This window comes from Nothobranchius furzeri, chromosome 4, assembly GCF_043380555.1.
Source record: "Nothobranchius furzeri strain GRZ-AD chromosome 4, NfurGRZ-RIMD1, whole genome shotgun sequence".
In the NCBI taxonomy this organism is placed as follows: domain Eukaryota; kingdom Metazoa; phylum Chordata; class Actinopteri; order Cyprinodontiformes; family Nothobranchiidae; genus Nothobranchius; species Nothobranchius furzeri.
In genome coordinates, this window is record NC_091744.1 from 85,249,074 (window position 1) to 85,261,573 (window position 12,500).

Here is a 12,500-nt window from a genome sequence, read left to right on the forward strand (position 1 = left end):
TGGTGGACACCAGAGGTTCGGGGAGCCGTCAGGCTGAAGAAGGAGGCCTACAGGGCGTGGCTGGTCTGTGGGTCTCCGGAGGCAGCAGACAGGTACCGGATAGCCAAGCGGGGTGCAGCAGTGGCAGTTGCCGAGGCAAAATCTCGGGCGTGGGAGGAGTTTGGTGAGGCCATGGAGAAAGACTATCGATCGGCTCCAAAGAGGTTCTGGCAAACTGTCCGGCGCCTCAGGAGAGGAAGGCAGCAACTCGCTCACACTGTTTACAATGGGGATGGGGAGCTGCTGACGTCAACTGAGGCTATAGTCGGACGGTGGAAGGAATACTTTGAGGAGCTCCTCAATCCCACCAATGCGCATTCCGAGGAGGAACCAGAGCTGGGAGGCCTGGGGATGGACTGTCCGATCTCGGGGGCAGAAGTTGCTGAGGTAGTCAAACAACTACACAGCGGCGGAGCCCCGGGGGCGGATGAGGTTCGTCCTGGGTATCTCAAGGCTATGGATGTTGTAGGGCTGTCATGGTTGACACGTCTCTACAACATTGCGTGGTCATCGGGGGCAGTTCCTAGGGAGTGGCAGACCGGGGTGGTGGTCCCCATCTTTAAGAAGGGTGACCTGAGGGTGTGTTCCAACTATAGGGGGATCACACTCCTCAGCCTCCCTGGAAAGGTCTACTCCAAGGTACTGGAGAGGAGGGTCCGATCGATAGTTGAATCTCAGATAGAGGAGGAGCAAGGTGGTTTTCGTCCTGGCCGTGGAACTGTGGACCAGCTCTATACCCTTGCAAGGGTGATGGAGGGGGCATGGGAGTTTGCCCAACCAATCCACATGTGCTTTGTGGATTTGGAGAAGGCTTATGACCGTGTCCCCAGGGGCACCCTGTGGGGGACGCTCCAGGAGTATGGGGTGGGTGGCTTTCTGTTAAGGGCCATTCAGTCCCTTTACCAGAGGAGCGTGAGTTTGGTCCGCATAGCCGGTAGTAAGTCGGACCTGTTCCCAGTGAGGGTTGGACTCCGCCAGGGCTGCCCTTTGTCACCGGTTCTGTTCATCATATTTATGGACAGAATTTCTAGACGCAGCCGTGGTGTGGAGTGTGTCGAGTTTGGTGGCAGGAGAATCTCGTCTCTGCTTTTTGCGGATGATGTGGTCCTCCTAGCTTCATCCAGCTCTGACCTTCAGCTCTTGCTGGGTAGGTTCGCGGCCGAATGTGAAGCGGCTGGGATGAGGATCAGCACCTCCAAATCTGAGACCATGGTTCTCGACCGGAAAAGGGTGGCTTGCCACCTCCGGGTCGGGGGAGAGGTCCTACCTCAAGTGGAGGAGTTTAAGTATCTCGGGGTCTTGTTCACGAGTGAGGGTAGGAGGGATCGGGAGATCGACAGGCGGATTGGTTCGGCGTCTGCAGTGATGCGGACGCTGAGCCGATCTGTCGTGGGGAAGAGGGAGCTGAGCCAGAAAGCCAGGCTCTCGATTTACCGGTCGATCTACGTCCCAATCCTCACCTATGGTCATGAGCTTTGGGTAATGACCGAAAGAACGAGATCGCGGATACAAGCGGCCGAAATGAGTTTCCTCCGTAGGGTGGCCGGGCTCAGCCTTAGAGATAGGGTGAGGAGCTCGGACATTCGGGAGGGACTCGGAGTAGAACCGCTGCTCCTCCGGATCGAAAGGAGCCAGTTGAGGTGGTTTGGGCATCTGGTCAGGATGCCTCCTGGACGCCTCCCTGGGGAGGTGTTTCGGGCATGTCCTGCCGGCAGAAGGCCCCCGGGTCGACCCAGGACACGTTGGAGAAGTTACATCTCCAATCTGGTCCGGGAACGCCTTGGGGTCCTGCCGGAGGAGCTGGTGGACAAGGCCGGGGAGAGGACGGCCTGGAGCTCCCTAGTTGGGATGCTGCCCCCGCGACCCGGACCCGGATAAGCGGAGGAAGACGAGACGAGACGAGACGAGACGAGACGATATTACAAAAGAACTGACACGCATTAATAAAACACCTGGCTGGTAAAACGCCACAAAGGCTGCACACTCATTCACTTAAATGAAACTAACTTATTTTCTCCTGTTCGGAGTTGTTTTTGAAGCTCTGTGAACCGAGCTGCTTGTTGAGCCGTGAGATATCTGGATCCAGGGTTTTAGGCACAGATTTCTTTAATTAACCAACTTTGACTTTAGGAAAATAACAGATTCATTAACTAAGAACATCGCTAACAACGGGAACTCACCACTCCGTAAGCCACAGTGTCGCTGTAGGATCGCAGCTCTGGGTAGATCTGGGAGAGGAACCAGCTGAACGGTTGACACTTAAGTCTGGACCGCAGGGCCTTCCTCTCAGAAACGTCCCCGATGTCGATTCCTGAGTTCTGGTGGAAGAAGGAAACGCAAACATGAGCTTTAAACTTTTGGCTTCACAACCCAGAGCGATGCAATGAGAACAAAACGCTCCGACTGTCTGATCTGCGAAGCTGCAATAAATCCAGAGCAGAGCTCATGACCTCGGGGTCCTTCCTGCTCGGCTGCACTCTGACGACCAGAGAGCTGGAAAGGGAAAAGGCTGCAGAGCGATGGCGGGTGTATGTAAAGAGCAAAGTCCTGAAGAGGTGACATTCAGGGAGATGTTTATTAAAGAGAATCAGGAGGGTTTAAGCTTAATGGAAAATAAAATTTGATTTAGAGTCCAATTACTGAATATCGGTCATTAAATCTTGGTTTCTGTTCGACCCCTTGTCCTGGGGAGGCGGGTGTGAGTGGAGACACTTTAAGTAAAGCGACCAGAATCACAAATCTTCCAGTGTTGCAGTCAAACCAGATTCATGCAGACGAGGTTCTCTCACGTGCCCCCCTGACTGCACACAACAGCTCCCTCTGTTTACCTGCAGAGGGACGTTCCAGGCCATGTAGACGTGACTTTTGTAGCTGTCCATCCAAACCTCGGCCACCCTCAGGGCGTTTCGGCGGACGTGGGCCGTCAGGTTCTTCGTGTAGGGCTTGTGGGCGCGCTCGATGTGGGCGATTCTGGAGCAAGGCAGGACCTCCACGCTGCCGCCGCATTGCCACACCTGTTGGGGTGATTAGTGACTGTAAGTACCGGTAAAGAGACTCCCAGTACCTGCCAGCTCCGCCTGCGTCCTTTAGAGAACAGATCAAATGCCTCGCGGTGAAGGAGCCTGCTGAGGAGAATAAAGCATCAGAAGAGCCTGTGCTGAGAACGCCCATCCAGGTGCTTTCTATTTTTACTATTCTGCACTTTGCTGGTGGTGGAAGCTGTCACATGTTTCTGCTCAGGCCCGACTAGCATGATGACAACCCCATACGGCGCTCACTAGAAGCCTGCAGGAAGTCGTGTCTGCACAGAGCTGGGATTTAATTTAGCAGCTGTATGTTACAAAAGCAAACCACAAAAAAAAAAAGTTTACAGGATTAACAGGATTCTGTCTGATCAAACCTGGACGGTCTCGTTGGATCTGCTTTGATCTTAGCTTTTCCGTCAGACGAGAATCATTCACGGAGATGACGATCTGCAGCACACTTGTTAAGCAGCAGCAACACAGATGCTGCAGGAATAAATTCCCTCTCTCAAGATATTTCCTGTTGAAAGTTTTAAACACGGAGCAGATTTAAATTGGTCGTCCCATTTTTACGTCCCTGCACCACTCCTGCACGTCTGTCAGGCTGACGGAGCCGCTCCGGAGGGACGTTCTGCAGCAGCTGCTCGGTAAATTTTCCTGATTAGTTTAACAAACTCGCTGAACCTCAAACGTCACCCCACCCCCTTTCAATTAGTTTCCCGCCGTTTTAGAGAAAACTGTTAGCCGATTCGTGAGCTGATCCTATGTTTTTACAAATCTTCATGAAGAGTTTAGAACACTTGCTCTTGCATGATTCACATGAATAACACGACCCAAAGAGCCGCTCTCAGCATCGTTTCAGCTGTGCAGCCGCTCACAAAAACACTTCTCAGGTAATCGATCATGAGGCTAGGAAAGGTCAGCATGATGGCTAATTAATGGAGGAGAAGCAGCTGTCTATTAAAAGTTTTTCTTCCCTTACAGTTAGGGATGGGTACCGAATTCGGTACTTTTTAAGGTACTGACCGAATTCCACAGTACCGACCGAGCACCGATTCACGTCATTTGAAACGGTGCCTCGTTTCGGTACCCGTCCTTCATAACGAGAACTTACCAAGACAGCTGCGCATGCGCAAGAGCGTTATGTCGTCGGTCGCTGCGAGCGAGTTGCAAACAGAGCAGCATGGTAGAAAGAACGTACGCTAAAGCTTGGGTCCACTTCACTAAATGTGGTGGGTAACTGGGTGATGATGAAACCAGCGACAACGATCTAAGTGAGACATCCTCATCTTAATCTGCTCCGGTAGGTAAATAAAATTTTTAAGATAACGGTAGCTTGATATGTTAGCTTCCGTTCCGCTAATGGTGCGTTCGCTTTCTCCTCGGAACTCAGAATTTCCGGCTAGAAGAACATGAACGCGCTCTAAAGTTTGGCTTCACTTTATTAAATGCGACGGGTGATTGGGTGAAGATGAAACCAGTGACAACGATCTAAGTGTGAGGCATCATCGTTTTAATCTGCTCCAGCAGCTAAATAAACTGTTTAAGATAACGTTAGCTTGATACGTTAGCTTCCATTGCCACCATTGTTATCAGCTAATGGTGTGTTTGCTTTCTCCTCGGAAATTCTAACTTCCCAGTAGGGAAAATCAAATGAAAAAGGACGGCAAAAGGAATGAAGATACACAGTAAATTTAGTTCACAGTAAAGATGTTTGCTTCAGTTTAATTATCAGCTAATAAAACTACAAGGACGATGTTAAAATACAAACAGTTGTATGTTATTTATCGTGATATTTATCAAATATGGTTATATATTGAGAAAAATATATATTTAATTATAAAAGAGAATTAAAATAATAAACACTCAAAAGTATCGAAAATTGGTACCGTTAAGTACCGGTATCGATTCCTAGGTACCGGGAATTAGTACCGGATCGATTCAAATGTCAAAGGTACCCATCCCTACTTACAGTAATATGTGAGACAGAAAGGTTCCATGTAGAGCTGCTGCTGCTCTTCTAATCAACATTTATGTGAATGAAAGCATTTTTAGACTGAAAAGGTGTTTAAAACTTGTTCAGCCTACACGTGAAGATCTACGGCACGGTGCAGAAGAGGACAGTGCCACAGATGGTTAAAGGCATAGTGGAGGGTCTTGTTCTTATGGGTGGATCATCTGAACGATTGGTCCGCATAACTGTCAATCATTCTGGTGAACCATTCACGCAAGGCCGTCGTGGTAGAAGTATCAGTATTGGTAATCGGTATCGGCGAGTACTCAGATCCAAGTATCGGTATCGTATCGGTTTTGAAAAAAGTGGTGTTGTTGCGTCCCTGTTTGCCACAAAGAAAAAGTCTGCAGAAGTTTAGCGTGATTGTAAAATGCTGATTTGAATGAAAACGGCGGCTGTCTGTGTGCTCCTAGTGCTTCAGCTCTAATCTGTCCTGCTGGACAGCCTCCTTCACCGGATCCTTTCAGAGAGATGCTGCAGAGCAATAACAGAACTGCTGCTCTGGCTCAGAGCCCAGAAAGGAGCACACACCAGAGCCAAACTCTGAGGTAGTGAACGCCACTTTTACAAATACCTCAAGGCTCGTTCTGGGATTTACAACACGGGGTTGAGGCGGCGGCAGCTATTGTTCAAGTGTGACAATATTTGTCTGAGAACGGGTCTGCAGGAGGAGACAGAAACAAACATGTAAAAAAAAAAACTCGGAAAAATTAAATTAGAGAAGGTGAGACATGTAAAAGGCAGATTTTGGTCTTTGTTTAGTCATCTACTGGAGCGTCTGAAACTTTGAATAAACATCAACCAGAATAAAAGACAGCTTCCCTGCGTGCCTTTTCTTGTCAAATGTGGAACAAAACTCATTCCTGGATTTGTGCTTTCAACTATTTTGACATTGGACGTGCTACTACTAGTTTACCCGTTTAATTATAGATTCACTAGGATAAATACTATAAAGTTTATCTCTCACCAAATAGAATATTTACTAAGAAATCACAATATAACCATGGACACATTGCTTGGTGTGTGTGTGTGTGTGTGTGTGTGTGTGTGTGTGTGTGTGTGTGTGTGTGTGTGTGTGTGTGTGTGTGTGTGTGTGTGTGAGTGTGTGTGTGTGTGTGTGTGTGTGTGTGTCTGCTCTGTCTTCTCCATCCCCAGTGAGTCGTGGAGGATGGCTGCTTATACTGAGCCAGGATCCTCTGGAGGTTTCTTCCTGTTAAAAGGGAGTTTTCCTCTCCACTGTCGCTATGTGCTTGCTTAGTGTGAGGATTATGGGCTGCATGACTTAACTTTTTTTAAAGTCGACAGTCAAGTAATGAAAATCGAGTCGACTTTGACTAGTTGTTGATGACGTCATATACCTGAAGCGGCGCGGGGGGGGGGGGGGGGGGGGGGGGTTGGTTGGTTCGCTGGAGTTTTCGACAATTAAAATTTAAAATTGCCCCCACATTCTCAAAGATAAACACATTTCTTTTAACAACGGTAGTTTCTGCTTCAGCCCCCCCCCCCTCCCCCTGCGCAGCGGCCGCAAACTCACTGATGCGCCTGCAGCCTCTCAGAGTTCCTGCTGCTCTAAACATTAAAATAATTATTTCATTTTCTGTTCCTCACTTCTGATTACCTTCAATGGTGTCTGTTTGTTGCAACCACCAGGTACAAAAACTAACTTGTTTTTATTTGACTATTTTTATGTCCTGCCTGTTTATTATCTTCCTGCATCTCCTCTCAGTCCTAAAGAGAAACTGCTACCTGGGTTCATATATATTCACCTCATGAGTTACCTTTGAACTGCGGTTCTAAAAGATCTACCGACCGCAAAAACAGCGGAGTGCTCGCTGCTCGCCGGCCGCATCACTGAGGTGCGTCACCGGAGGACAAAACAGGTGATGCGCCCCGTTCCACAGCAGCGAAACGCATCAGGCAAAAATAAAAGAATAAAAGACAGAAAACATAAAAGGAAATGAGCCGACATGAACGATCACGTGTTAAATTAGTTTTTGAGGTGGCGACACCTGATTTGATAATGTTACTGTGGCCGTGCTCAGGACGCAGATGTCTGGAGCGCATCAACAATCAGAGCTTTGCATGTGCAAGCTGGTTAAGGTTAGGATGGGGGTGAGGGGAAGGTGAAATTGCAAGAGGGCAAAGGTCACAATTTGGTTAAATGTCCGTTTTACGGCGGGCGTCAGTACCGACGCTCTGGCACAGCGCGTCATCTCCCAACGCGCAGGAGCTTCTCACCTGCTGTCTTTTCTGAGGACTGCATCTTGCCGGTCATTATCACGTGACAGCGACTAGTCGATGACAGGCATAAAAAGTCACTATAGAGCGGTGAAGTCGACTAGTCGACTACTTCATACAACCCCTAATGAGGATTGCTGTAAAGTCACTGACACGAGTCAGTGACTTGATGCAATTTGCTGGGTTCCTTATATAGGAAACATCTTTTCTGATTGGCTTAATGAACTGACCTGAATTGGAATGTTTATTATGTGAAGTGCCTTGAGACGACTCTTGTCGTGAATTGGCGCTATATAAATAAACTTGAATTGAACTATTTTAATGAAAAGGGGTATTAAAGAAAAACAGGCAACAACAAATGACATTTGGAATGATTCAAAATCATGTCAAGGAAATCTGCCAGCTGAGTTAAAACAAAGATTCAGACGATGAGAAATAAATAGGCACAATGTTATGCCGAGGAGTAGACGAAGCATCATGAAAGCCATCTTCATCACAAAGGGAACGCGTGGGCTGCAAATACAGAGCGCTTCAGCAAAAAAAATACAAATAAAAATCACGCTGATGATAACAAAAGATGCTGCTGTTTGGTACCGAGGAGACGGAAATAGAACAAACCGCTTCCTGCCTAAAACCCTGGACTAAATTCAAGACACGATGAATTATTTAGAGTAAGAGAAACGCCCTTGAGGTCTCACCGCAGAACTGATTCTGTCAAAATGATCACGGCTCATTTACATAATTATTGATTTCAAAAGGGGGGATTTTAGCATTTGCAGCTAGCCATGTCAGCAAAAACATAAATCCTGTTGTTCTCCCAGTGCAATCATTCAGGATGGTAATGTGTTTGTGTGTAACAGGGTTTCATTTGATGCCAGGCTCAGACTTAAGAGGAATAGAAATAAAAGCCGATACTAACGCTGAGTAACTTCTCAGCGGGCCGAGGCGGCAAAAGAAAATAGAGCCGTCTCTTCGGAGCGCAGATGTTGTCGTTTGGTTTGAAAATAAACTTTATTAGGTTTAAAAGTTCATTACGAACCACAAACTTCACTCCCAAATCAGACGAGTCTGGAAGCTAATGTAAACCCAAACAAGCCAAAGTGAGAGCAGCTGTGTGAATCACTACGCTCACTGTTGAACCACGCACAACGAACGGCACTAGAGGAAGAGTTGTGCACTAAAAGACACCTCGACCAGTGATAGGTATTTTCTGTATTTAATGTGCCTTTTTGAGGCCTAAAGAACGTTGCAGGACAAGATAAGTATTTGTTTAAACAAAAGGTCACCGATCTTCTTTGATCATATTTTAGAGTGGTAAAGAATGGCCTCGGTGATCACCCAACTTCCTGAGACAAGATGAAGGTCCAACAATATGTGTTGATTAAGTTACTAGTCAGCTGAAGAAATTGTGTAAACTTCTGGGTGTGTCTTCCTAAATAAAAGGAACTCTAAGGCTTTGCCTGGTGTGTGAGCAAACTGCCGTTGTGTCTGGTGTGTTTGATTCTCTCACCCTCTGCAAAGTATTTTCACTTTGCAGAGTATTTCGATGTTGTATGTTTAAGGGTTGTTTACAATTTACCAAATTGTGAATCTGATCCCTCTGTGTGTGTTCTGACTTTCTTTGAGGTAATATAGGAGCAATATTAAAAATTACCCAACAACCAGAGCTCCATAAACACACATATTCCAACTTTTCTGCTGTTTTTAGACTTGATGGAACAAACTGGCTAGAAGACTTTTCATGAATTTATTCAACAAATCAGATATTATTTAAAGAGCAAGTAACGCCTAAATTAAGTTGTCTTTGCTGACAACCTGTATAGATAATGGTGCAGTACACACGTGTGTAATGATTAGTGTGGCAGTTTAGTGCAACTTACTTTAAACGCAACATTTCAGCCCAAAACCATCATTCCATCTCCATCTTCAGGTTAATCTCTGCTCCACATTCATGCAGAACCAGCTGTGGTTGATGGCTAAGCTGGAAAACGTGACGTTGTCAGCAAATGACTACGTGGCTGCACCTCACTGGTCTCCAGGTGAGGCAGCCACACCTCCACCTGGCTCAGCCACTCACCTGCCGCTCTGAGCCGCTCGCCTCCTTGAAAAAAATGCCCTCATCCCCTTTTTCATCTAATGATCACGGTTAACAGGAAATCCTCCAGAATGCTGCAGAATCTGTGTCTGCTCTTCTCCTGAGCGGTGAGTCTCGTGCGAGTGCGTGCTTGTGTGCACGCGCGAGTGCGCACGACGTCGTTAACAACTCGTTTTCAGTGCACGCGGGGGTGGGGGTGTGGGGGGTTGAGGGGGGTGCGGTCTCTCACTGCCTCAGTGCCGCTCTCTCGGTCCACCGGGCGACGCCTCTTTCAGAAGCGTTTTCCTAACAGGAAGTGTGGATGGAACATGCATCCAGGCCTTGACCCTCGCTTTAAGCCAAATAAACCAATTCCAGGTTTTAATCCCAAAGCTGCACTGGCAACCGAGTGCTCCACCAATCCAGTGTAATGTCTGGAACATTAACAAATGTCTCCTTTTCTGGATTATTTAATCTCAGATTATGTTACAGTTGCTGCAGAGGGTAACGGATTTGCAGCACCGTGTCTGTGACTATACGTCTCGATTCAGTGCAGAAGCAGAAGTGAAATGCTGACCAACAGCTGGAGGGAGCGTCTGATGTCATTTAGAAAAACACAGACTGTAGGGGGGTCACGACTGCAGCATCCTCCCCTGCTGGGAAACTGGCTGCTTATGGGCCAGGTGTTCGTGTTGTACTGAATAATCCATTCTCCATGCTAACACCAGCAGCCGTGCAGCTAATTAGCCTCTACAGTGGAGGTTTATTCAGAGCAATTGAACCTTGTGGCACCTGCAACCTGCATCAGATGGGGAAAAAGAGGAATGCTTACGATGCAGGACAAACACATTAATGCCTGGAATGTCTTAAACTCGTGTCCTTAAAGGGGTTGAACACTCATTTGATCAATACATTGGCAGTGGTTTCTGGTAGGACTTAACACCTTGTAAGTCATACTCAGGGGGAAAAAAGCCCAGAAGTGCCTGGATCAGCACAGAAAAGTCTGCTGCAGCCGACAGCAGGACTTGGAGAGCTATTTTCTGATATTTGGACGTCTCTCCTTGAACTGGCTACCAGGAGCACGACTCTACCACTGACACTGTTCGCTCGGGGACATGGAAGTTTTATCTCCACAAATAACACAAGCCTGGAGGAGTTCTGCTGTATGGTGGAGCTGCTAATGCTAATGGTTAGCTTTTACTAGCGGAGAAACACCAATTATAATCAGAAATAATCATGAACATTTATTTTTCAGTGTTCTACAGCTTTAAAGGGACTTAACGGACTTTTGAATTTTTGTGCTCACGATTGCCCCCTCAGGCCAAAAGCGTAACGGCAGCTTCAATAGTAGGCTGGTGCACGAGGCGCGCATGCTGTACGTGCACACTCCTTAACGAAAATAACAGCTGAGACAGTCCTGTGTGTGTGTGTGTGTGTGTGTGTGTGTGTGTGTGTGTGTGTGATTGTGTGTGTGTGTGTGTGTGTGTGTGTGTGTGTGTGTGTGTGTGTGTGTGTGTGTGTGTGTGTGTGTGTGTGGCCTGGAGGACAGAGGACAGGAGAACACGCAGCTAATTAATTAAATAATTTGGTTCTGTACCTTTCTCTTCAGCACAGCCGACAAAGGTTTATGATGGGTCAGTCCTCCTGCATGCTCACATCATTCCCTTCCCTTGCTTGAAAAATTGATCCAAAATGAAAGTTGAACCCACATCTTTTTTATCTGTGAATTCAATGCCGTTCGGCGAGTCGCAAATAAAAATTTGGGCATCTTACTGTAAAAAAATATATCATTAATGTAAAAAAATAAACTCTAAATAAACTATGTTCACATCCAGAATCAAACCCGGGTCTTCTGCATGAGAGTCAGACATCTTACTAGGTGAGCTAAAGCACCAGTGACATCTATTGTCTCCGTAACTTTTATATCCTTGATGACAGCTGAAACAACGTTCAAAGAACGGTTCGGAGTGAAAATGGCTATTTTGTTGCTAATTAGCAGGAAATATCTAGAAGAAAGTTCAACAGAAAGTAGCTAAGGGTCCTCAGAAATGTAGCTAGCTTTGTCACTAGGCGTCAGGAACAGCAACAAAGTGGCACTGCCTCTCTCTCTGCTGCTAAAGCTACGGATAGCAAATGCTACGGGCGATGCCTGAGCGTGAACGCGCATGAAGCAGCCTGCTCGACCCGAGCATCTCTCTTTTTCTGTGATTTTACAGAAAAACAGGCAATCACAGTAAAAATGCCAGGGCTCATTCTACAGGACCAGGGCATTGCAGGAGAATGTATGAAGAAGACATTTATTATTTCTATACATGTTTTGGCCGTCACACTTCCATAATGTCCCTTTAAGAAAAGGGGAAGGAAATTAATCAGAATTCATTTATAATGTCTGGATCTTGAATCTTCATCTGCTGATTTAGCTAAAACAGAACAAATCTGCAAGGAGGCAAAAACCTTTTTACAGCACTGCACTGAATCAGATTCAGACACAATCAAGCTTTTAGGAAATGCGGCGCTTAGGAACTGAAACTGTGCTGAAAGGGAACATAAATCACCCCCAAACTGATCCCAGGTCAGCAGTTTCTCTTTAACGTTTAAAACATCCATCAAATCTCGAAGTTCCGGAAACTTCGGAGGATTATTTTACAGCCTCAGAAGGTCTGAGCTTCAGCTGAGACATCTGATAAAGAGCTTAAACCGATCGTGTTCCTGAACCTAAAACCTGCAATGATCGGGGCAAAATGATATTTTAATTAATTAATTAATTAATTAATTACAAACAGTAAAGGGTCTAAAATAGATTATTTATGCAACAGAGATGTTCAGCTGCCACTGATTATCAGTCATCAGCTCGGTTTGTTTGACTCACACTAAATGAATAACATGGATGACTGATAAAGCTCCCATCAGTCAGAGAAAAGGTCATTTGTTTCTCCTCCCAGGCAGAACGAGCCTCCTATACAGATTATTTCAATTTGGATGCTGACGAGTAAAACTGCAGCGATGGACAGGGAATAAATCCCCGTGGTTACGAGGGCCCTCTGAGTGCATGAACAGCGAGGTTGGCAGCTAATAAGATGCAGTCTTACCCGGATGCCAAGTTCAACGTTTT

The 12,500-nt window shown here is 46.5% G+C and overlaps 1 protein-coding gene across 2 annotated transcripts in view; it reads right to left on the reverse strand.

Annotated features, from left to right (window-relative positions):
- The window catches only part of galnt18a (UDP-N-acetyl-alpha-D-galactosamine:polypeptide N-acetylgalactosaminyltransferase 18a), a 205,618-nt gene that overhangs the window by 48,148 nt on the left and 144,970 nt on the right, over positions 1–12,500 (reverse strand). For both annotated transcript variants that reach the window (XM_015965286.3, XM_054733428.2), the window contains exons 6-8: positions 12,478–12,500; positions 2,868–3,053; positions 2,220–2,357 (exon numbers count right to left, since the gene is read on the reverse strand). The exon at positions 12,478–12,500 is cut by the window's right edge and continues 92 nt beyond it. In XM_015965286.3, coding sequence (XP_015820772.1) covers positions 2,220–2,357; positions 2,868–3,053; positions 12,478–12,500 — 347 coding nt within the window. The remainder of the gene's footprint in view (positions 1–2,219; positions 2,358–2,867; positions 3,054–12,477) is intronic.